The 26,133-nt window shown below is 34.7% G+C and overlaps 1 protein-coding gene across 1 annotated transcript in view; it reads left to right on the forward strand.

Moving 5' to 3' along the window:
- DNAH14 (dynein axonemal heavy chain 14) overlaps positions 1 to 26,133 on the forward strand; it is a 537,201-nt gene that overhangs the window by 275,447 nt on the left and 235,621 nt on the right. The window contains exons 38-41 of the mRNA XM_057727198.1: positions 3,768 to 3,861; positions 5,237 to 5,445; positions 7,959 to 8,211; positions 23,985 to 24,066. Of these exons, the coding sequence (XP_057583181.1) occupies positions 3,768 to 3,861; positions 5,237 to 5,445; positions 7,959 to 8,211; positions 23,985 to 24,066 (638 nt within the window). The remainder of the gene's footprint in view (positions 1 to 3,767; positions 3,862 to 5,236; positions 5,446 to 7,958; positions 8,212 to 23,984; positions 24,067 to 26,133) is intronic.

A 26,133-nucleotide genomic window follows, 5' to 3' on the forward strand; every position in this document is an offset into this window, starting at 1 on the left:
TTATCTCATATAATGTTTTATCCCCCCTGATTATCATCCTTACTTTGTTTTTTATTTTTTATTTTTATTTTTTACCCACCTGGTATGGCTTTACTTATTATCCTACAACCTAAGTAATTTTTTTAGAAATATCTGTCATATACATGATCTATTTGGTACCAAATATTTTTCTTTCTATAGGCAAGCTTAGTATATTTACATTTATTATTTATAACATATGTTTGAGCTTATTACCATCATTATAATTATATTTAAATTATCCAGTTTATTTTTTCTTTTCTTTGGTTTATTTGTGTGTTCTTTCTGATAATTTGGAAGATTAATAGTCTATTTTTTCTTCTATGTATTACTTTTATAGATATGATATTGCATACTGTTATTGATCCTCCATTTATATGGTATCTATTGACACTTTATCATGTATATTATGATGAAATTAGTATACTTTTGCTTCCTCCAGCTCTGTTTTTGCTCTTCCTACTATTTGATTTTGGCAGATAACATTATTATTTTATTGTTAATTCTTCTTGTGTTCTCTTTCAAGTATAAATATACTTATGATGGCATTATTTCACTTTTCAATTTTAAATAATTACTTGAAATCACCACCACCTTGCTTTTTGATGAAAGCATCAACATAATTAACTACTCACATTTCCTCAACATCTAACTTTCACTAAGTATATTATTATTTTACTGTGACAGATTAAAACACCTCTATTCTTCACAGTAGCGGTGACTTTGAATTCAAATATTCATCATAGTAGAGATAATATTTTTTCCTAAATTGAGCTACAGAGTCAACATAATTTTAGTAAAAATACAATCAAGTTTTATTAAAAACAGTTTTATTGAGATTTAACTTACATACCATAAAATTCCACTATTCAAAATGTATAGTTCAATGGTTTTTAGTATATTCACAGAGTTTTGTGACCATCACCATGACCTAACTTTGGAACATTTTCATCACCCCAAAAATAAACTTCATAATCTTTAGTATTGACTCCCTTATTCCCAAACTCCACCCTTTCCACCCTTCCCCCAGCCCACAGAATCATTAGTCTACTTTCTGTCTCTATAGATTTCCCTATTCTGGAAATTTCATATAAATTTAATCATATATAGTCTTTTGTGACTGGCTTCTTTCATTTAGTGTAATGTTTTCAAGATTATGTATCATGTATCAGGATTTGTTTCTTTTTATTTCTGAATAATATTCCATTGTTTGGATACATCACATTTTGTTTGTCAATCAGTTGATAGACAAATGTTTGTTTTCACTTTTTGATTCTTATGAATAATGTTGCAGTGAACATTCGTATGCAGGTTTTTGTGTGGACATGGGCTTTCATTTCTCTTGGGTATAGATCTCATAGTAGAATTACTGGATCTTATGGTCCCTTTTGTTTAACATTTTGATAAACTGCCAAACTCTTTTCCAAAGGAGTTGCATCGTTCAATTTTTTTCCACATCCTCATCAACACTTTTTACTATCTGTATTTTCCTAATGGCTAACAATTTTGAGCATCTTTCCTTATGCTTATTGGCCATTTGTGGATCTTCTTTGGAGAAATGCCTATTCATATCCATTACCTATTATCTAATTGAGTTATTTATCTTTTAATTAGTGAGTTTTAAGAATTGTTAAAAGTATATTCTGCATACAAGTCCCTTATAAAATCCCTTATATGATTTGCAAGGATTTTCTTCCATTCTATGAGTTATCTTTTCACTTTCTTGATAGTATCCTTTGAAACACAAAAAGGTTTTAACTGTTAAAAAGTCCAATCTACTTTTTCTTTTGTCACTTGTCATTTTGGTATCATATCTTAAGAAAACTTTGCATAACTCAAAGTCACGAAGAATTTCTCCTGTTTTATTCTAAGATTTTTATAATTCCCACTTTTATATTTAGGTCTTTGATCTATTTTGAGTTAATTTTTGTGTATGGTATAAGAAAGGAAAAGAAAGATTGCATTCAAGTCCTGAAAAAAAGAAAAAAAAAAAAAAACCAGTAAGGCAGTAACACAGAAATGGAACTAAAAGAGAAATGGAAATAAATAGAAACATATTCAAACATATATAGGAATTTAATATACAACTGAAGTAATATTTCTAATCAGCAGGAAAAGCATTCTTTATTTAATCCACTGTTTATATAATTTGCCATTTTCCTATGTGAAAACATAGAAAGAACTTTTACCTCATTCCTTACTCAGAAATAAAATTCCAGATGAATGAATTAATCTAAATGTAAAAATAAAAGATATAATAACATTTAGGGACCTATTTTCAGAGTTAGTAAATCTTTAATTAAGATTGGAACCCAAAAATTATAAATCAAAAGCTAGAAGCATTTGACTGCAAATATAAATAAGAAAATATTTTTCCAATAGTTGCAACAAACAACATTAAAACAAACCATGGTCTGGAAGAAGATATTTACAGCATATATTATAAGCAATGAGTTAATATTCCTGATATAAAAAAAGAACTTCAAACATGAATAAGAAATGATTAAACAACTGATAAGGAAATGAGGAAAGGCTATGAGTAGAAAATTGATAGAAGAAATAAAAATTACCAATAGACATAATGAAAAAAATGTTCAGCCTCATTATTAGACAAAAAAAAAGTATATTGACAGACACCATATTTTTTCTCATCAAATTTTCAATACTTAAGAATATTAGCAGCTAAAACATTTGGTGTTAAGAAAGATGTGAAGAAACAAACATTCTTACATCTCATTGGTAGAGTATTATTGCCACAAACTTTCAGAAGGAAATTTAGTAGAATTTATTAAAGATTAAAACATATAATGTTTGACCCACAATTTTACATTTTAAAAAATCTGTCTAGAATAAAAAACGGAGTAGAGCATAATGACTTATCTATAGGGATGATAATTGCAGACTTTTCTAATAGGAAAAATAATTGGAAATAGCCTTGGACTTATTTTTCTTCCCAATGAGGCTTGGGAACTAGAAGCACCTGACTACTATTTGTTGCATCGCTAGGCCCTGGTTGAAACATGGTGCTCATACCAATGTTTGGTCTCTCTCTTTAGAGCCCACACTGTGCCCCCAGCATAGCTCTAGTGTTTGGTCTTCTCTTCCCCTGCTCTTGGTGGTAAAAGAAGCCAGTGCCAGTCAACTGAGGATATATTGCTCAGCCTCACTAGGGAGATAAATAATCAAGACCCCCCAGGTAATGAAGATCAGAATTTCTCAGAGATTTTTGTGAGAACAGCCCTCATCTGAATCACCTCGGGAGCATATTAAAAATGGAAACTCATGGGCTCAATCTCAAACTTATTCAGTCAGAATCTCCAAGGATGAGATGTTAGAATTTAACAAATCCTGCAGGTAATTCTCATGTACCCTGAAATTTAAAAACTCTATCATGAAGGGAGGTCTGGGAAAAATATACACCAAAATGTCAACTGTGGATTTTTTTTTTATAGGTAGTGGAAGTTCAGAGAACTTTTTCATTTCTTCTCTGTGCTTTGCTGTATTATTTAAATCTTATATAAGTGTATACTATCTTTATGAAAAAAAAAACTAAACTATAAAGAATTTCCTGAAAGAAAATGACCTATAGTCACAACTCAGTTCCATTATATTGTGCTGGTTACATGTTGGTCTTTTCAGCAACCCATTTATATTTTTACGACTCGAGAAAGCATATTGACATATAGACCATTTGCGTTGGAAAGTTGTGATCGAATAATAATTTAAACATTATTGATTACATATTTTAGGTTTTCAGACTTGATTCCTCTGATACAGCAGATACTGATCATTATGTTTTTGAGAAGGAGGTGGAGAAAGATATTAAAATTCCAGAAAGTCAGAGTAAGTGTTCTTAATAAATTCAGTAAAGATGATTGATTAACATAGAAGAAAAACCGAACCAACATGAGCTCTATTTATATCTTTAAAAACATTTTTGATTAGTGATATTTTGCTCTTGTACTATGTATTTTTTCCTCATGTGTTCATTTAAAATTTGCATATATTACCACATATTACAGTATATACATATATAATTATGTGTATAAATACTAGCACTTTCATAGCCTTTTCAGTTTATAAATGACCATTAACATCTCACAAGAACTGAGTAGATATTAAAGGTAGAAATAAATATGGGGTTAGAAGTAGCAGTGGCAACCTACAATAGTATTTATTACCTCTGAAATGGGACTTCAGACAATCTAAATGTTCCCAGGCCAAATCATACAACCCAAGTATATTCATCTAAAATGAATTGCATACCCATTATATGCACTTTGTTATGTGCCATGGGAACAGAGAGTGTATATGAAAAGGTCCCTGCTCCAAAAGAGCCGACAGTCTACTGCAGCAGGCCCGACCTTTGCTGTCTCTACTCCATGTTGAACCTCATATGAACACATCCACCAGTAGTATATTTATGTTACCAATTTTGAAAGAGACCTCTGCTATTGTGTCTACTTTTTTAGGATTCCTGAATTTTTTGTGTCACCCTCGATATTCAATGTGGGAGAGTACAGTGATTGGGCATAATATTTCTTTCATAGGGTTTTGAGACATTCCCCAATACCTTGGGCAGGTATTTCAGCGGAAGGCAGACTATCTGGAATTTAGCTCTACTCTCCTGTTCTACTGGGATGCTTTTATGTCTTTCAGGCAGTTGACTATTTTCTATGTCCATAGTGATCCATCCATACCTCCCGTATCTTGATCAATAGATTTTCTAATACTGTGGAACAATGTGGTGGGTATAGAATGTGGAGAGAGAAGAAAATGAGTTTCCCATGTGAAATACTCTAACATCTGTCTATTTGATTCTTTCTTCAAAGGGCATCTTATTTCCCTTTCTTATTTTCTGGAGGCAGCATATGCAAAAAATGTTCCTGAGTTGAAGGGAGAAACATTAACCATATTGTCATGGAAAAAATAAATTCATGGATCCTGCTTTTATTCAAATTTTAAGGGTTAATTATACAATTCAGCAATCTAAGGATATCAAAACAATGTTTAAAGCATTATTAAGTATGTGTTATGAGTGTTCATAATTCATAGATGTAAGAGACTCATATAAACACATTCACACTAGTGTTTTCTAGGATATCATTTTTCATCTTAATTAGAAAGTATTTTCTAAATAAAATAGAAAATTTGCAAGATTGTCATGAGAGGAGACTGAAATTATTCTCCATTACATTAAAAATATTTTTCTCTCCAGACTTTGATTGGCAGTGGATTATCTTAGATGGTCCAGTGGATAACTTTTGGGTAGAAAATCTAAACTCTATGCTGGATGACACTAAGATGTTGTGCCTAGCAAACAGCGAGAGAATAGCTTTGACTAGTAAAATAAGAGTGATTTTTGAAGTGGACAGTCTCTCTCAAGCTAGTCCTGCTATTGTCAGCCGATGTGCAATGGTCTATATGGTAAGTTTTCTAAAACAAATTTCTTAGCAAAGAAAATGTATTCTTTAGTCATTGTCTACAGCATTTTTATGTTTACTTTGTTACCTCTGGATTCAGCAGGGCGATCCTAGTATTAGGAAGTTTTGTCCCCTAAAGCCTCCTGACTCAGAAGTGAACATGAATATAGTCACTACTGTTATTAATACCACTCAGGAGTTGGAATGACAGTGTGTTCCACAGCCAGGAGTAGGTAGTGCTTCAAGAGGTTAAGTTGCTGATAAGAATTATTTTTCCGATAAAGGAAAGATTGCCCTGAAGGCTTTTCACATCCACTCCATGACTTTTAGAACTTACGAAATGCATTACCAAGGCAGTGGTGAGGAAGTAGAAAATACAACAAAGAATGAGTGTCCCCTTACACACAAAAGTAATTATTAGCCATGGTTATCCCTATATTCTTTTTTTTTAAAAGAATTCTTTATATATATATATATATATATATATATATATTTAAGCTCTTTATTGGAATATAATTACTTTACACTCTTGTACCAGTTTTTTTTTTAAAGCTCTTTATTGGAATATATTTACTTTACACTCATACCAGTTTTCGAGGTACACCAAAGTGAATCAGCTATATTCATACATATATACCCATATTGCCTACCTCCCGCGACTCCCTCCCACCCTCCCTGTCCTGGCCCTCTAAGGCATTACCCATCATGGAGTTGATTTCCCTTTGTTATACAGCAACTTCCCACTAGCTATCTGTTTTATAGTTGGTAGTGTATATATATGTCTATGCTACTCTCTCACTTCGTCCCAGCTTCCCCTTCGCCCGCGCCCCCAACCCCATGTCCTCTAGTCCATTCTCTGCATCTGCATCCTTATTCTTAACTTGTCACTGGGTTCATCAGTGCCATTATTTTAGATTCTGTATATATGAGTTAGCATACAGTATTTGTTTTTCTCTTTCTGGCTTACTTCGCTCTGTATGACAGTCTCTAGGTCTATCTACCTCATTACATATAACTCCATTTCATTCCTTTTTATGACTGAGTAATATTCCATTGTATATATGTGCCACTTCTTTATCCATTCATCTGTTGATGAGCATTTAAGTTGCTTCCATGTCCTGGTTATTGTAAATAGTGCTGCAATTAACATTATGGTATATGTTTCTTTTTGGATTATGGTTTTCTCTGGGTATATGCCCAGTAGTGGGATTACTGGGTCATGTGGTAGTTCCATTTTTAGTTTTTTAAGGAACCTCCAAACTGTTTGCCATAGTGGCTGTACCACCTTACATTCCCACCAACAGTGCAGGGGATTTCCCTTTTCTCCACACCCTCTCTAATATTTATTGTTTCTAGATTTTTGATGATGGCCATTCTGACCAGTTTGAGGTGATACCTCATGGTGGCTTTGACCTGCATTTCTCTAATGATTAGTGATGTTGAGCATCTTTTCATGTGTTTGTTAGCCATCTACATGTTTTCTTTGGAGAAATGTCTATTTAGGTCTCCTGCCCATTTGTGGATTGGGTTATTTGCTTTTTTGGTACTAAGCTGCATGAGCTGCTTGTATATTTTGGAAATTAATCTTTTGTCCATTGCTTCATTGGCAAGTATTTTCTCCCATTCTGAGGGTTGTTTTCTTGTCTTGTTTGTGGTTTCTTTCACCGTGCAAAAGCTTTTAAGTTTCATGAGGTCCCATTTGTTTATTCTTGCTTTTATTTCCATGATTCTAGGAGGTGGGTCAAAAAGGATCTTGCTTTGATGTATGTCATAGAGTGTTCTGCCTATGTTTTCCTCTAGGAGTTGTATAGTGTCTGGCCTTACATGTAGGTCTTTAATCCATTTGGAGTTTATTTTTGTGTATGGTGTTAGGAAGTGTTCTAATTTCATTCTTTTACATATTACTATCCAGTTTTCCCAGCACCCCTTATTGAAGAGGCTGTCTTTTTTCCATTGTATATTCTTGCCTCCTTTGTGGAAGATAAGGTGCCCATATGTGCTTGGGTTTACCTCTGAGTTCTCTATTCTGTTCCATTGATCTACCTTTCTATTTTTGTGCCCGTACCATACTGTCTTGATCACTGTGGCCTTGTAGTATAGTTTGAAGTCAGGAAGCCTAATTCCACCAACTCCGTCTTTCCTTCTCAAGATTGCTTTGGCTATTCAGGGTCTTTTGCATATACCTGTGTTCTAATCTCCTTAGCTCAGTGTAACCACTAAACTAATTATAGTGCTGATTTTCTGTTCAAGCAGTTCCTCTCACCACATGCACATAGCCTCAACACAGCTCCGTACACATAACACTCCAATTGCTTGTTGTTGTATAAGATCATGGTTTAAAATCACAAATTATTTTAGAGAAGGGTAATTCTTTAAGCTGTTTTTGATCACTTGCCTTTTAATGAATGAGGATTCTAAACCATATTTGGCAGGGAGCAGTGTGAAATAAAGCAATAGTAAGTGAATGCTGTAATTTTACTTATTTACATTAAATTATCTTTTGCTTTTTATTGTTAGAATCCTGTTGATCTGGGATGGGAGCCTTATGTTAAGTCATGGCTTTTGAAAACTTCTAAAATTATGAACAAATCAGAAGTGGATTGTCTTGAATCCATGATTAAAATTAGCATCACAAATGGACTACAGTTTATAAAGAAGCATCAGAAATTTCAGCCATTTCCTGTACAGGACATAACAATTGTTACAACTCTCTGCAGAATTCTTGATGCGTTCTTTGAATTCATGAGTAAAAATGGAGTCTTTGGACAACGTAAGTTTTTCCCCATGTCATATTAATGATATTGTATCTTAGCTTGTCAATGTCAGTTATTTATCACCTTCTATTACCTTAGAGAAGAAAAAAGGGGAAGCCAGAAATTTTTAGTCTATTTGAACCAAGAGCAGACATGCACATGGAACAAACTAAAAATCATTTATAGAGGAGTGTTATCAATAAATTAATATCATACATAAGTGTTGAAGGGTCACAAGAAAAAATAGAATAGGGAATCCTTGGACGTCTCTATTAGGGGATAATAGTTTTTACAATGTTTTAAAGAGTCTTGGAAGTAGAGGGAATAAATTGGTCCAAAATCCTAGGTGTAAACTGTAATCATGCAAAAACATAAACATGGAAAGTAGTAAAACATATGTAAGAAGAAATCAAAAAGTTCAGAAAACTGTACATAGCATTATGCCTAAAGGCATGGTCTCTGGAGTCACAATGCCTATATTTAAACACTGGTTCATCTGGTTCCTGATGAGATGGCAAATTAGCACAGAGCTGCAACCTAGTTTGGATCTATCGAACTAGCAAATATTGTGAGAAATCCTTGGGGTGAAAGATCCCAGTGAGGGAAAACTGCAACCCTGAGCAGAAGAGAGCTGAATACCATGAGTGGGAGATGAAGTAGGGGAGAATATTTAGGTTTGCCCTTTCCCCTTCTCCTCATGGCTCTAAATGGGCTATTGTCCTTCCCTTTGCCAGTTAGCATATCACAGCATAACTAGAGGCAGTAGTAGGCAGAGGAGCAGAGATGATTCTCAAAGAGTTATGAAGACGGTTAGTATTATATAGTATCTCCAGGGGCAAAATATATGGGCAACCAACTAGGTCCATCAGTTTGTATTATAAGAAGTCAAGGATAGATGACCAGAAGATTGAGGGTAGCTGCCTCAGTAAAAAGTCATGATTCCTTGTCATTTCCAGACCTGAGACAGCTTTCAGGCATAGAACTCACTGAATAAAGAGGAAGCTCTGTAAAATCATGGAAAGTATTTAATACTGGTCCTTCTCGAAAGGGAACTGAAACCATTTGCTTAGGTAATTTAGACTAGGGAGAGAGGAATAATCAAACATTTTTAGAATTGTTGGACACAGGGTCTGATTGATATAGATATCCAGAAACCTAAAGCATATTCATGCTCCTCTTTCATTAGAGTAAGGGTATATGAGGGCTATGTAATAAATGGAATATGGAATTCTGACCAAGGTTCAGTTTACTGGAGTCCACTAGGACCCTCACCCCTCCCCTAGTAGTTATTTTCCTGATTCCCAAGTATATAATTGCATTTGACATGCTTAGTAGTTCAACCACATTGCATCCTTGGCCTATAGGATAAGAACTTCAATGGGAAAGGCCAGGTCAAAGTCTCTGAAATTGCCTACCATTGTTTTAATATGGTTATTAAAAAAATAATACCATAGAGAGGCAATGGTGGAAATTATTGCCACCCTTAAAGATGTTAAGGAGGCAGGGGTGGTATCTCCTTCATAATTCCATTTAGTTTACCAGTCTGATGCCTGCAGAAACCAGATGGATTCTACAGGATAAAAGAATGTGACACAGACTGAACCAAGTAGTAACCCCAATTGTACCTGCCATTCTAGAGGTGCTACTTTTCTAGAAGAGTTTAATGTGGCCTCTCCGATACATGGTATATAGTCATTGATTTAGTAAACACATTCTTTTCTATTCCTGTCAGAAAAAAGGATTATAAATAGTTTACACTCACATGGAATGGACAACAATATATATTTACAGTTTTGTATCAAGGCTATGTTAACTCTTGAGCTTTATGTCATCTAAAAAGAGATGTGGACAGCCTGGACATCCTGCAGAATGTCATATTGTTCCACTAATTGATGATATTAATCAGGCAGGATGAGCAAGCAATGGTTAGTACACTGAAGGCCTCAGGAAGACATATGCACTCTAGAGGATAAGAAATAAATGCTATAAAGATTCAGCAGCTGGCTACATCAGTAAAAATTTTAAGCATTCATCAATCAGGAATATGCTGGGAAATAAAAATAAAAGACAAATTATTGCTTGTATTTCCCACCTATAAGAAGTAAGAAGCCCACACTTGGTAGGCCTCTTTATGTTCTAAAGATAGCATATTTCACACCTGGGATATTGCTTCAACCTGTAAACTAGGTGATACAAAAGGCTGCAATTTTAGTGAATTGTAGAGAATGAAAAGGCTCAAAAGTAAGCCCAGGATGAATACAAATAGCTCTGACTCTTGGGCCGTATTACCCAATAGACTCAAGAGTGTTATAAGTGTTAGTGGTGGGAAAAAAAACACTGTGTGGAGCTTGTGGTAAACCCCAATGGGAGGATCACAATGTACAGATTCTGGAGCAGAGAATAACATGGCTTTAAAAAGCAACTATTGAGAAAAACAGATTGGCAGTGCCTCAAAACCTTAAACATAAAATTACCATATGATCCAGCAATTCTGGTCCTAGATATATACACAAAAGTTTTGAAAGCAGGGACTCAAAGAGATATTTGTACACACGTGTTCATAGACGCATTCCTCAAAATAGACAAGAGAAACAACCCAAATGTCCATCAACAGATGAATGGATAAACAAAATATGGTATACACATAAAATAGAGTATTATTCGGCCTCAAAAAATGAACGAAATTCTGGTTCTGTTACAAGCTGCAACATGGACAAATCTTGAAAACATTATGCCAAATGAAATAAGCTAGAGGCAAAAAGACAAATTTATGATTCCATTTATATGAAGCACCTCTAATAGGCAAATTTGTAGAGACAGAAATAATAAAGATTACCAAGGTGTGGGGGAAAATGTGAATGGAGAGTTATTGTTTAATGGGTACAGAGTTTCTGTTTGAGATAAAGGGAAAGTTCTGGAGATGGGTAATGGTGATGGGTGCACAACAGTGATATACTGAACATCACTAAACTGCACACTTTAAAAAGGGCTGAAATGATAAATTGTAAGTAATGTGCAGTTTACCGCAGTAAAAAGGGAAAGAGAGAGCGCAAGAGAGAGAGAAGCCAAACCAGAACAGAAAGAAAACCTGCTGCCATGCTACCGGACTCTAGCAGAGATGGAGTGATTAATCATGGAATACCAAGTGACACTGGAGCCAGAAGTCTATCACAAACTGGGTTCCATTAAACCTGTCAATGGAACATTCAGGATCAACCACAAGCAAGACCAGAAGGCACAAGCAAATTGTATGAGTAGGTGACTCAAACCTCCATATTGCAAACATTTTTGCACCAGTACCCCTCCCTTAGCTCACACTTACAGCCGTATGGGGGCTGCCTTTTGACTGGTTGATGGAAGAGGGGAAGGTTTGAGCTTAGTTTATACATAGATCAGCTCAGTGTGGTTGCAAACTCAAAAGGGGTAGCAGTAACGCTGCATCCTTGTTTAGGAATAGCCTTGTTAGACAGTGGCAAAAGAGAATCATGCCAATAGGCAGAGCTTTGAATGGTATATCTGGTCATCCACTTGGATGGAAGGAGAAGTAGCCCAAGTTTAGGTTATATATGGATTCACAGGCAATCCTGAATATCTTGGTTGGCTGATCAGGGACCCAGAAAGAGAAAGATTGGAAGAGAAGGGAATAAAGAGTCCTGGAATAGAGACAGGGGGTGGATATATGGGAGTGGGCATTAGTGTGAAGGTCTTTGTAGTGCATGTTAATACCACAGATCATCCACCATGAAAGTGGTACTAAGCAACAAAGTAGACTATGATGGTCCATTTTGAGCATCAACTTGACTGAGCCATAATGCCCATATTTGTTGTCAAAAATTAGTATGTATGTTCTGTGAGGGTGTTTGGGGATTAAATTAACATTTAAATCAGTGGATTTTGAGTAAAGCAAATTGCCCTGCATAATGTGAGTGGGCCTCATCCAATCAGTTTAAGGCCTGGGTAGAACAAAAGACTGACCTCCCCCAAGCCGAAGGGACTTCTGCCATCAGACGGCCTTCAGATATGAACTGCAGCATCAGCTCTTCCCTTTGTCTCCAGCCTGACAGCCTTTGAACTTGAACTTCAGATTTTGAACATGCCAACCTTCATAATCACTTGAAGTAATTCCTTAAAATTGCTCTCTCTCTCCCCCGCCTTCTATCACAATAAGACACATATATTCATATATATACATACATATCATATTGGTTCTGTTTTTCTGGAGAACCATAGACCAGATAATTCAGCCAGCCTAGCCCTGGCACATGGACACATGCACAGAATGGCCATGGTGAGAGACATGGAGACTATACATGGGCTTAACGACATAAGTTCCCACATATCTAGGCTGATTTAGCTACAACTGCCACCAAATGCCTAACCTACCAGCAAGAGACAGGTGCTGAGTCCCTAATAGAATAAAATTTTAAGAAATACCATTCTGATGGCAAGTTTCTACATCAAACTCCTTCCATCCTGAAAGAGCCAGTGTATGTTCTAACAGCAGTAGATTTATATGCCACATGTAGGTTGGACTTTCTTGCCTGCAGGGCCTCAATGAGCACACAAACTGAGGGCTCATGGAGTATTGGATCCACAGGCATGGTATTCCATATAACCTCATATCCAACCAGGGAATGCACTTTTCAACAAAAAAAAGATGCAAAAATGGATCTATGACATTAAAATTCACTGGTTGATGGTTTGCAAGGCAGAAATAGAGACAGATGTAGAGAACAAACATATGGACACCAAGTGGGGAAAATGGGGGTGGGGGGGCTTGGGGTGGGATGAATTGGGAGATTGGGATTGCCATATATACATTACTAATAAGAAAAAGTTATCAAATTGTACACTTTAAATATATGCAGTTTATTGTGTGTCAATCGTATCTCAATAAAAGTTCTAAAAAAATATTTTTTTAATTTAAAAAGAAATTCACTGGTTGAATCATATACTGTATTATCTAGAAGCTGCAGGTCTGATAGAATATTGGAATGGCCTGCTTAGGATGCAGGTGAAGTATCAACTTTATAAGAATGGGATACCATCCTCTAGGACATTGATTACACATTGAATCAGAGAGCTTAAATGGTGCTATATCACCAATGGGAAGAATAAATGGATATAGGAATCAAGGGTCGAAACAGGAGTGACCTGATTTACAGTCATTCCCAATGACCCACTGGAGGATTTGTATTCCTGTCACTGGACTCTTCAGGTTCAAAGTCCTGGTCCCCACAACAGGCACACTTTTGCCAGGGGACATGACTAGTGTCCTACTGAACTGTAAACTATGGATTCTTGGACACTAAAGTCTCTTTGTACCCAAATATTAGCAGTCAAAAGGAAGATCACCATTTTGACAGAGATAATTGACCCTGATCAGGAGTAGAGAGGCTTGTTACATAACGATGTCATGGACTATGTGTGGAATCTAGTGATCCATTTGAGTACCTCTTGAGACTCCCTTTTTCAATTGTGATAGTAAATGTACAAGAGCAGCAACACTGGCCTGTTGACTACAGGGTCAGACCCCTCAGGAATGAGTCTTGGACATGCAAGCAGAGGGACATTATGATTGGCAGAAGTAGAAGCTGAGGGAGAACAGAATCTAGAATGGGTAGTAAAGGAGGGAGATAAGAAGTAAATACAAGTGGTATAAGGAGAGGACTCTGGGAAATGTGGAAATGTGCTACTCAGATACCACTTTGAAGAAAGACTTAAGGCCCCAGTAGCTGAGAATGCCATCACCAGACAGCTTCCAACTTTTGGCTATGTCAGAGTTTGTCTCAGCTATAAAGAGCTGCTTTACCTGAGAGTACTCCTTTCACAGAGTGGCCCACTTCCAATGCATGATCATAACATAGGTATGAACTTCCAACTACTTGGCTCTCATTGGCTCCAGAGCTCCTCATAGGGTAGGCTGAGTTTTATTGGCCCTGCAGCACAGTCTGGCTTCTCCCTTTGTCCAACAGTGCTCCTTCTCCCTGCCGTCCACAGGTATTTATTTCTGATAAATATCCTACATGCCAAACTCCATCTCAACCAGCAGACTTTCACTAAAAAAAATGTTAAGAACAGTAGTAGCAAAAATAAATAATACCAGATGGAAACTTGTATTTATGTAAAGAAATTAAAGTGTTTGTAAAGATAAATATTTAGATAAATACACAACTTATTTTTGCATTTTAAAACCCCTTTAATTGACAAGTGATTGTATGGAATACATATAGTAGCAAAGCATTTTAGAGTATATAGTGTATGTATTATAGAAGTAAAATGTATGATAAAAATAGCACAAAGGATGAGAGAGGGGAAATGGCAGTATAATACTATTAAGATTTTTTGTTTTGTTTTTTTTTGAGGCATGTTTTATAAATTGAGGTATAATTATCACACAATAAAATTCACTAATTTTAAGTGTACAACTTGATTTTTGACATATGTATACATTCATGTAACCACCACCACAATCAATATATATAACATTTCTATAACCCCAAAAAGTTTTCTTCGCTCCCTTGCAGTCAAGTCCCCTCCCTCAAACCTTAGGACTGTGACAACCATTGACCTTCTTTCCATCACTGTAATTTTGCCTTATCTACAAACTCATATAAATAGAATTATTATAAAGTGTGTAGTCTTTTATGCTTTGTTTCTTTCACTTAGCATAATGTTTTCATCATTCATCAATATGGATATATATATCAGTAGCTCCTTCCTTATTTATGATGAGCATTTTCCATTTTATGGATATACCACAATTTATTTACAAAGCCACCAGTTGATGGACATTTGGATTGTTTCCAGTTTGGGGCTATTATGAATATGGTTGTTATAAACATTCAAGTATGCATTTATTTGATATGCTGTTTTCCATCCTTTTACTCTTAACCTATCTGTGTTTTTACACTTGAAGTGCACTTCTTGTTGACAACTTACATATAGTTGTTGCTTTCTTATCATCTGACAATCTCTGGCTTTTAGTTGGAGCCTTTGGATTATTTATATTTAATGTATAATCTTATACTTTACATAATGTATAAATAAATAGAAGACTACTTTGAGAGATTATCAAAAATTATTCAACAATCCACAAAATAACCAAACAGAACTTCTGAAAATTATATAGGTAGTCATTGAAATGGAAAACTAAGTGGGTGGGCTAATATCCACCTAGTTTTTTACAATGCTGAAGAGAGGAGTAGCAAACTAGAAAACAAAAAAGATGGCAATATGAAAAAGAGGTTAAAAGACAGGGAAGATTGAGACAGAGAAATTCTTACATACATTTATTTGGAGTTCTAAAAAGAAAGAATGAAGAAAAAGCTGTATTCAAAAAGAAAGTGGGCTGAGAATTATCCAGAACTGATAAAATACATGTATCCTCAGTACAGAAAGTGCAACAAATTTCAAGCAAGATAAATGAGACACTCACCTAGATTTACCATCATAAAACTACCGAGTACCAAAGATAAGAATAAATTTTGAAAGATAAACAGAGAAAAAGGACATATTGCCTTCCAATGAATAATAATTACATTGACAACACACTTTTCAACAACAAAAATGGAAGCCAGTAAACAATCTTACCTATAATAGGGTGAGAAAAAAGTAACTGTTCACCTAGAATTGGTAGCCAGTTAGCCTTCCACTTTAAAATGATAGTAAAGACTACTTTGATTTTTCAGACAAATAAGATTGGAGAGAGTTGACCACAACAGACCATAACTAAAGGAATTTTTAAAGTATGAACTTCAGGTAAAAGGAAAATTACTTCAGAAGGAACATCTGAGATTAAAGAAAAAAAGAAAAAGAAAAACAGAGAAAATCTAAACAAAATAAATGACAAAGCACAGCAGATCAATAAGGAAAAATGGACATTTTAATAAGTCACATTGGATCAGCTGGTTATCCATAGGGAAAACAACAAAAAAGAGTTTATTGCCTTACACCATACATAAAAATAAAGTAAATATCAAGTAGATTAAAGAGCCTAATAGAAAAAATGACACTTGAGAACTTTTAGAAGGCAATATAGTAGAATGTATTCATGATATTGAGTCAATGAAAGATATTCTAATGCACAAAAGCAAAAACAATTCAGGAAAAGATTGATATGTTTTAATACATGCAAATTAAGAATATATGTTTATTTAAAATCACCATAAAATCCATAAAATTAAAAGCCAAGTCTCAGATCATAACACATATAAACAAGAAAAAATTATTATCCAAAGTGTGTAAAATATCCAGATTAAAAGCCACACGAATCAACATGAGTGGTGCTCCACAAACATAGTATTAAGTGGAATAAAGCAAACTGTTGAAATACATACATTTGATGCCATTTATATACATTTTAAAAATTATATTTAGTGAAACTATAGATTTTAGGGATACATATGTACTGAAATTATTTTCATTATGCATGAAAATAAATTCAAAATGGTGAAACATTTTTCTGTAGAAAACAACAGAAATGATAACAGAGAGTAATAGCCAGAGGTCTTCAGATATGTTAGTAGTGTTTCATTTCTTAAGCTGGGAAGAGTATTAAAAAGCATTCATTGTTTAATTTTTGTACTTTTTTGTATACCTTAAGAATTGCACAATACCTATTTTTAATCAAATATATGACTGTCATACTATAAAAGTAAAACAACTGAATAAAAACAGTATTCAAAATAATGGTATTTAGGAAATGGGGAAATAGAAAGCATTTTTTTAAATTTCAAATAAAATGACTGGAAAAATACCAAATATATCACTAATTACAATGAATAAATGATAAAGATTCTCAAATTTAATTTTTCAACTCAACTATAAAAGACACACTCAAATCATAATGAAATGAAGACTGAAAGCAAAATAATGGAAAAGATATATGAGGAGATTATTAACCCTACATTCACATATGTTTTATATGTACATATTTATCTATACATAAGGTAGCGACAGCATTGTGAGACAAAAGGAGTTTAAAGCTAAAAACATTAAAGGTTCAAGGGAAGGATGTTTTATGTTGGTAATTGTAATGATCCACTAGGAAAGTGCACAACTATGACTGTTTTGAAGCACAATATGGCCTCAAAATATTTAAATAAAAAACTAAAAAATTTGTAGGAACAAATTGTCAAATCCACAATCATAGTAAAAAATTTTAACACTTCTCTTACAGAAACTAAGAGTCTAGAAAAAATTTTAAAGGACTATATAGTTAAAAATACATTTAATAAACTTTGCCTAATAGATAAAGATAGAAATTTGTATCAAAAATCATTTTAATCATATACAGAGCAGTTACAAATATTAACCACATTTTAGGCCTCAAAAGATACTTCAGAGTATTTCAACAATACTATAAAGGTTTCCTGAACACAGTGCTATTAAATGATAAATCAACAATAAAAATTTACCTAAAGGGGGAAAATCCCAGAACAATTAGACATTTAAAAAGTGCTATCCCAAGTAATCCTTGAGTTAAAGAGGAGATCACATTAAAAGCTCTTTAAGTGTTTGGGACTGAATTATTTCATTCAATAAATATTTATTGATCACTTTCTGTGTTCCAGGTACTGTCCTAGGCACTATGGATATAGCAGTGAATAAAATAGGCTGGTAGAGAAAAACACATTTCCATTGATTTTTGGAAATAAAATCATCAAAGATGCAAGGTGTAATATAAACAGGCCCACTGGGAGAAAGATGCCCACAGGGAAAAAGCCAAAACACACTCATTTGCCAGTGAAGTCAGATAACTTGCATACTAATGAAGTTACAGAATAAAGTTGAGCATCTGTTGGATGTCTGAATAGACAAGTGTTCCCACAACTGAGACCAGTCTAGCTTTAGCAGAAGGGAACTTTGGGGGCAAGTACACATGGGAGTTGGGCCAAGTCAGAGTCTGAGTTGCCCCCACAGTGCCCCACAGTGGATCCTCTGGAGACCTATCTAGAGGTAACTATCTCGACACCAAGACCCAGCTCCACCCAACTGCCTGCAGGCTCCAGTTGTGGATAACTTATGTCAAACAATGAGCAAGACAGGAACACAGCTCCACCCATCAGCAGACAGGCTGCCTAAAGTCATACTAATCTCACAGACACCCCAAAACACACCACCTGATGCAGCCCTACCCATCAGAGGGAAAAGACACAGCTCCACCCACCAGAGCACAGGCACCAGTCCCTCCCACAAGGAAGCCTATACAAGTCCCTGGACCAACCTCATCCACCAGGGGGCAGGCAACAGAAGCAAGAGGAACTACAATCCTGTAACCTGCAGAAAGGAGACCACACAGTAAGTTAAACAAAATGAGATGACAGAGAAATATGTTGCAGATGAAGGAGCAAGGTAAAAACCCACAAGACCAAATAAATGAAGAGGAAATAGGCAATCTACCTCAAAAAGAATTCAGAGTAATGATAGTAAAGATGATCCAAGATCTCAGAAATAGAATGAAGGCACAGATTGAGATGATACAAGAAATGTTTAACAAGGACCTAGAAGAGCTAAAGAACAATCAGCGATGAACAGCACAATAACTGAAATGAACAATACACTAGAAGGAATCAACAGCAGAAAAACTGAGGCAGAACAATCAGTAAGTGAGCTGGAAGAAAGAATGGTAGAAATAACTGCCACAGAACAGAATAAAGAAAAAAGAATGAAAAGAAATGAGGACAGTCTTGGAGACCTCTGGGACAACATTAAATGGATCAACATTCAAATTATAAGGGTCCCAGAAGTAGAAGAGAAAGAGAAAAGGTCTGAGAAAATATTTGAGAGATTATAGTTGAAAACTTCCCTAACATGGGAAAGGAAATAGTCACTCAAGTCCAGGAAGCACAGAAAGTCCCGTACAGGATAAAACCAAGGAGAAACATGCCAAGACACATATTAATCAAACTAACAAAAATTAAATACAAAGAAAAATATTAAAAGCAGCAAGGGAAAAAAAAGCAGCAAGGGAAAAGCAACACATAAACATACAAATGAATCCCCATAAGATTATCAGCTGATTTTTCAGAAGAAACTCTGCAGGCCAGAAGAGAGTGGCAGGGTATATTTTAAGTGATGAAGGGGAAAAACCTACAACTAAGATTATTCTGCCCAGGAGGATCTCATTCAGATTCAATAGAGGAATCAAAAGCTTTACAGATGAGCAAAAGCTAAGAGAATTCAGCACCACCAAACCAGCTTTACAACAAATGCCAAGGGAACTTCTCTAAGCGAGAAACACAAGAGAAGAAAAAGACCTACAAAAACAAACCCAAAACAATTAAGAAAATGGTAATAGGAACATGCATATCAATAATTACCTTAAATGTAAATGGATTAAATGATAATAAAAGGCACAGGCTGGCTGAATGGATACAAAACAAGACCTGTAAATGTGCTATCTACAAGAGACCCACTTTAGACCTAGGGACACAGACAGGCTGAGAGTAAGGGGATGTAAAAAAATATTCCATGTAAATGGAAATCAAAAGAAAGGTGGAGTAGCAATACTCATATCAGACAAAATAGACTTTAAAATAAAGTTGAAATCACAAATACTGAATTATCATATTGTTGATTAAAGAACCTCTGGTGTCAAATTTAGTATAGATCTTTAGGTGAACAAATGCAGTTTTCTATAACATTTAAACAAGTATAGGTTTTTAAAACAAATACTTAGAGTTTATAGTCCTTGGAGATTTTAAAACAAAAATTTCCAGTATTATAGGAAATCACTCTGCCCATCTAAGCAAACAGACTTACCTAAAAACTCAAGTTTTTTATGGTAACAAAAAAACATAACAAGAATAAATATAACTTTTATACTAATCAGTATATATATATTACTAATATCTTCTTTATCTGGCTAACATGATGTAGTGGTTTGCTGAGTGCCTTGTCTTCTAAAGGCACCTATGTCAACAGTTTGGTTTTTTTTTTAAGACTTCTCATAAAACTATTGATTAAACCCTTGTCCTTGAGTTTTATCTGCATTTTCTAGCCAAGGCTGAATGAAGAAATATAAGCTAATCATTTCTCCCCCAAGACAGTCTCAGGCATAATAAATTTACATTCTGATGGGAAATGTAGATGATAAAGACATACAGAACAAAAGCATTATACTTCAAAGCTTGTGGGTTATCAGAAGGAATTTTATAGCCCAAAATGCATTTGTTAGAAGACATAAAAGATAAACTGTATTCAACAGAAGCAGCTACAAAAAGTTTCAGAGTTAACACAAATGAAGAAGAAAGAAAACAAAGTTCAAAGCAAAAAATAAAGAAATGCCGTTCCCTTGGGAAAAAAGTAATAAATTATAAAAATCTCTACAAGACACCAATTAAAAATATTAGGGATCAGACAGGGGAAGTAACAATAGGAACAGGGGAGATCAATATGAAATATGAAAAGTCATATGCCAGTAAATAAATAGCCAGTGTTTATATTATCTACATTTTTCTTTATTCTTGCTTCTTGCATCCTACTTCTTCCTTCTCATATTCTGTAGTGGCTGTTTTAGTAAGTGGTTCATTCAGGTTTTCATCTGAAATTTTATTTCAAACTCATGACTGATAGTTTAGCTGGCTTAGAATTCTAACTTGACAGATATTTTATTCTCAGTACTTTGAATATATTATTTTATCATAGTTTGGTTTGTATTTTTGGTAATAATCATGAAGCCCATTCAACTATCTTATTTAGGTAAAAGTGTCTTTTCTCTCTCTTTTCTTTGAATGTTCTACAATATCTAGGTATGGGTTTCTTTACATTTACACTGGTTGGTAGTCATTGAAGTTTCTGAATCTGAGATTGCATATCTTTCTTCATTTTTGGAAAATTCTTGACCATTATTTATTTGAAAATTGCTTCTTCCCTGTGATCCCCATTCTCTCCTCCTGGAACTCCAGTCAGAAATAAGACAAGCCTCCTTGTACTTTCTTCCATGTCTTTTAACCTCTGTTTCATACTTACCTATTTGTGCCACAGCCTGGATAATATTCTTGTACCTAACTTCCAATTTCCTAACTCTCCCTTCTGCTGTGAACAATCTGCTATTTAATCTCTTCTTTGGGATCTTAATCCAATTAGCCATATATTTTTAATTTCTATGAATTCTATTTGGTTCTCTTACAAATTTGCTTTTCCTTATTTACATAAAGTTTTAGTCTCATGATTTTACTTCTTTAAGTATTTAAACACATTTGTTTTCTATTTTCTTTCAGATTTTTATTCAATTTTCAATTTTATGTATAGGGAAATGTCAAAGTGGTAGAAATTTAAAGGCCACACTGGCACATGGCATATGCCTGAGATTTTATTCTTCTTATGGGACACTTTTTTCATCCAGAAATTTAGGCAGGAAAAACTTTTCTTGTAGCTTCCCAGGTGGAGTCATGGTCACTTCTGTGGTTAGAGGGCATGGTCACAGGCCCTGCTTCTGCTGCTTCTCCCTACAGCCACATGTGTCCCTGTGGCTAGGAAGCTGGAGTCATAGGTATTGTCTCTCCTGATGCTACTGGGTTGGGTTCTCTAATGCTGCAGGCTCAGCTGCCATGGCTGAGTTCTATGAAGGTGAGTCAAAAATTATCCACACTCCAGTTATTTAAAAGTTCTGTTGGCCACACTGTCTTATCAGCACTTTCCGTTCAAGGCTACTGTCTCCCCAGTCACTGTTGTGCAAGTGTGAACATGTTACATCAGTTCATTGGTAACTGCAGTGCAAGCAAAAAGGGATGTTCCACTTATGGTTTACATGAAAGAAGAGCAACATGCAGTGATTCATTTTTTGTGGTCTGGGGGTGTAGCTGGTGCAGTTATTTATCAAAGATTTTGTGCACAGGGTGGAGAAAGTGTTTTATCATGAAGAAGTGCATATGAATGGATAGAGAAGTTCAAGGAAGGTCACACAAGTGTTAACCATCAAGAAGGAGCCGGACACCTGTCCACATCCATGGCTGATGACAACATTGAGCCTACACATGAAATGATTCTGTTGAATAGACAACTGACAGCAGATTATGTGGCAAATCATCCATGGCTCTGCCTATGAAATAATCCATTCAGACTTAGGTTTTAAAAAGTTTGTGCTGAAGCCTAAACTTCAGATTAAATGCAGAGGACTGCTATCTAAGGGCGTTGTGATCTTGCATGCCAATGAATGTCTGCACACTTCTGCCCACACTGTCCACACTCTGCACAAAAACTTTGTTTTGAGGTGTTAAAACATCCTCCTTATATTCCTGATCTTGCTCCATCAGACTTTCACCTGTTTGGCTCCCTGAAAGCAGCCCTCCGAAGACGAAGATTCACTTCTGATGAAGAAGTGAAGACAGCGGCGCATTTGTGGCTAACAGCTCAGCCTAAAACATTTTTTAATGAGGGTACAAAAGCTTGTTGACAGATGGACAGAATGTGTTGAAAAAGCAAGGAGATTATGTCAAAAAATGATGTATTTGTCTTTTCTAAGAATTAATTAAAATAAATTCTACGGCCAGAGTGTGAATAATTTTTACTCACCCTCATAGGATCACAGACACAACCTCTGCTCTTCCCCTCTTTCTGTCTCTTTTATGTGATCCAGTCCAGCCACCTTTAGATATACAGATGTGTGGAATTCTGGTGTATTGGATGGAGGCACCTTTGTTGAGTTATGGATGTTTAACTAGTTGTAGATTAAAGGGGAGAGATAAAGGGAGTGTCTCACATTGCCATGATGCTGACATCTCTCTCCCTAGTATCTCTTATTCTAGGAATTTATTGTAAAGAAATAATCATACAGTTATACATATTTATGTACAAGGAGCTTTATTCATAGCAGAATCATTTATAATCATAAAAGCAGTAATTATAATCTGAATTCCAATAATTGGAGAATGGCTTCATAAATTAAGGTGCAACAGTATCATCTTTCAATGGAGAGAGATGAAGATAGACTTAAAATAAAAAGTGGAGTTAGAACCCAAGTATTTTTAGTTTTTTATGTAAGTTGAAATTTTAAAATAATATGTATTTAATATTTAAATGTTATATGTTTATATCAAAGGCCATAATGAAATGCATCAACATCTAATCGATATTATCTATGGGTGGTGGAATTATGGGTGATTGTTATTTTCTTCTGTATACTTTTGTATATTTCTAAATGTTCTACAAGAAGCCCATGTTATTTTAATGTAAAGAAAACAAACATTATAAAAGAAAAATAAGCTAAAAGGAATAATGCATATCATTCACTCTTTGTGTTCCTCTGTGGAATGGATGAGTTGAAAAAAGAAATGGGTGATGGAGAGTAGGAAGGAGACAATTACAAACTACCTAAGGTGTACCTGTTTGATGTGTTTTAATAGATTTCTTCTTTGAAAGCATACAGCTTTCTTTTTTAATGCTTCACTTATTAGGATCCATTTATTATTTAGTTTGTAATGCACACTATATTTGACAGTAGTCACTAAAAACTTTAGTATTTTAAAGTTTTCATTTTGGAATAATCAAACTTACAAAAAGCTGCAAGAATAGAATGAGGAACAGAAATATACAGATTTGCTCTTCAAATAAATAATGATTTGACCATTGTAGGTACATTTTCTCCTCCTCTCTTCTTAGATAAGTAACTTATACTTTTGGTGGGATAACTAGTTGGTCTCATAACTCTAAGATACTGAATGTGAAACAAAGATGTTCTCTTATGACAGTTCACAAAGTAAACATAAAAGGTTAAACCTCACTGAATAACCAGTTAAATTTTAGGTTTTTGTTAATTGTGGGAAAATTATCTTTCCTTTTTAAGATGAAGATTTGGAGGACATTTCGACTGAGGAGACAACCTCACGTTCAAAACTTTCTGTCAAATTCAAGGATGTAGAAAAGAGGTCAGTTACATTCATTCAACAGACATGTTTTATTATCTACTAAGTGCCAAACACTCAAATAGGCACAGGATTACCTGTCAATAAACCAATAATCTTGTGACTTCATAGTAACAAAATTCAACTAAATTTATCTTATTCCAGTTTAGAGTCATATATCTAATACTAGATCAACAGATTTTGATGATAAGTTATACAAATAATGTGAATACATTTGTCCAGACTGTACATACTTGAGAAAGGAATAAAATTGACGTGAATTTATTTCGTGAATCTGCCCTTTATAAGCTGAGAAATGTTGAACCAGTTACTAAATATTTTTGATCTTTGATTTTCTCATTTATAAAACTGGAATAACAATGTGATGTGCTAGGTATCTAGAATAGTTCCTGGTGCAGAATAAGTGCTCAATAAGTTATAGCTATAAAAATTGTTAGCTCCACAATTCTGCCATTTTGTAGAACAGGGGGTCACCGTTGAGACCTTCCTACATCTCATTATGAGACACTGAGACATTCATGTCACATTTGCTTTTAAATGATAGAACATTGCAAATATGGTTTTTACTCTAACTGTCAATTCTACCTTCAAATTTATTCACTTATCTGCATCTTGATTGTCAGCATCCTAGACTAAAGCTTTATTATTTCTTGCCCATACTGTTGTAATAGCATCCTAAATTTCCCCAATTTTTCTAGTCCATTCCTAACATGACAACCATATATTATTTTCAATTTTTATTAAATAGCAACTAGCCACAAAAGGATATTCATAAAATATGTGTAAGATATAAATAACAATACACAAAATCTGTATACACACCACTCAATTATAGAAAACACATACTAATTTATCTTTGAAGTCCCCAGTGTACCTATCTAGATCTTATGCTTTTCAATCATCTGAGATAACTACTAGCCTGTATTTTGTGTATATTAATATATTCCCAAGCAATATATTTTTCAACTTTGCATGTTTTTAATCTTTAATGGAATCACTATGTTCTTCTCTGACTTGAATTTTTGTTCAATGTTATATCCCTATGCTTAGTCCATTGTACATGTAGGGGGATCTTCATTCATTTTCACTGAATATTTCATTGTAAAAATATGTCACAATTCATCCATTCATAAGCATATAGGTTGTTTTCAATTTTTTGTTTTTACAAATATTACTGTGATTAATATTCTTGCATGTGTCTCCTGGTATTCATATGCAAGAGTTTGTTTTTTTTAAACATAAATTATTATGTTCCTTTTTTATAGCCATTTAATGACTTCCCATTACATTCAGAGTGAAAGGACAGAACTCTTGGTGCAACTTAAAACCCCTGCCTACCTTTCCAGACTCATCTCCCAATCTTTTCCACTAACTATGTATGCTTCAGTGACACTGGATTTCTTATTTTTCAGTTCTTCAAACTAGCCATGACCCTTTCACCTCATGGTCTCGGCACATGTATGCCTTCTGTTCAAAGTGCTCTTTCTCCTACATTTTGCCAAATCACACTCATTCTTCAGGTCTCAATTTAACTGTTGCTTCCTCAAAGAAGCCTTCCCTGACTCCCAAAATCTAAATTAGTTATCCCTACAACTATTGTGCAGGGTACGCTTGACTCTTCATTATTTACACATATAATGGGTTGGTATTCATTTTCTTATCCCAAAAATAAGTGATCATGTCTGTTTTGTTCAGAATAACTGATATGTAGTAGGAATTCAAAAAAATATTTGCTGAATGAACTATTACACGTGACTAGAAATTTCAAATAGAATTATACAAATGCATTATACCTTAATAATTGCCAATAAAGTTCAGCGATATATTTTTAGGATTTTCATAATTTATAAGTAATTTTATGAAAACACTAAATCTTGAACTATTCAAAATATCTTGGGGGCTTCCCTGGTGGCACAGTGGTTAAGAATCCACCTGCCAATGCAGAGGACATTGGTTTGATCCCTGATCCAGGAAGATCCCACATGCTGAGGAGCAACTAAGCCCGTGCCCCACAATTACTGAGCCTGCACTCTAGGGCCCACGTGTCACAGCCACTGAGCCCACGTGCCA

This window comes from Hippopotamus amphibius, chromosome 3, assembly GCF_030028045.1.
Source record: "Hippopotamus amphibius kiboko isolate mHipAmp2 chromosome 3, mHipAmp2.hap2, whole genome shotgun sequence".
Lineage (NCBI taxonomy): Eukaryota > Metazoa > Chordata > Mammalia > Artiodactyla > Hippopotamidae > Hippopotamus > Hippopotamus amphibius.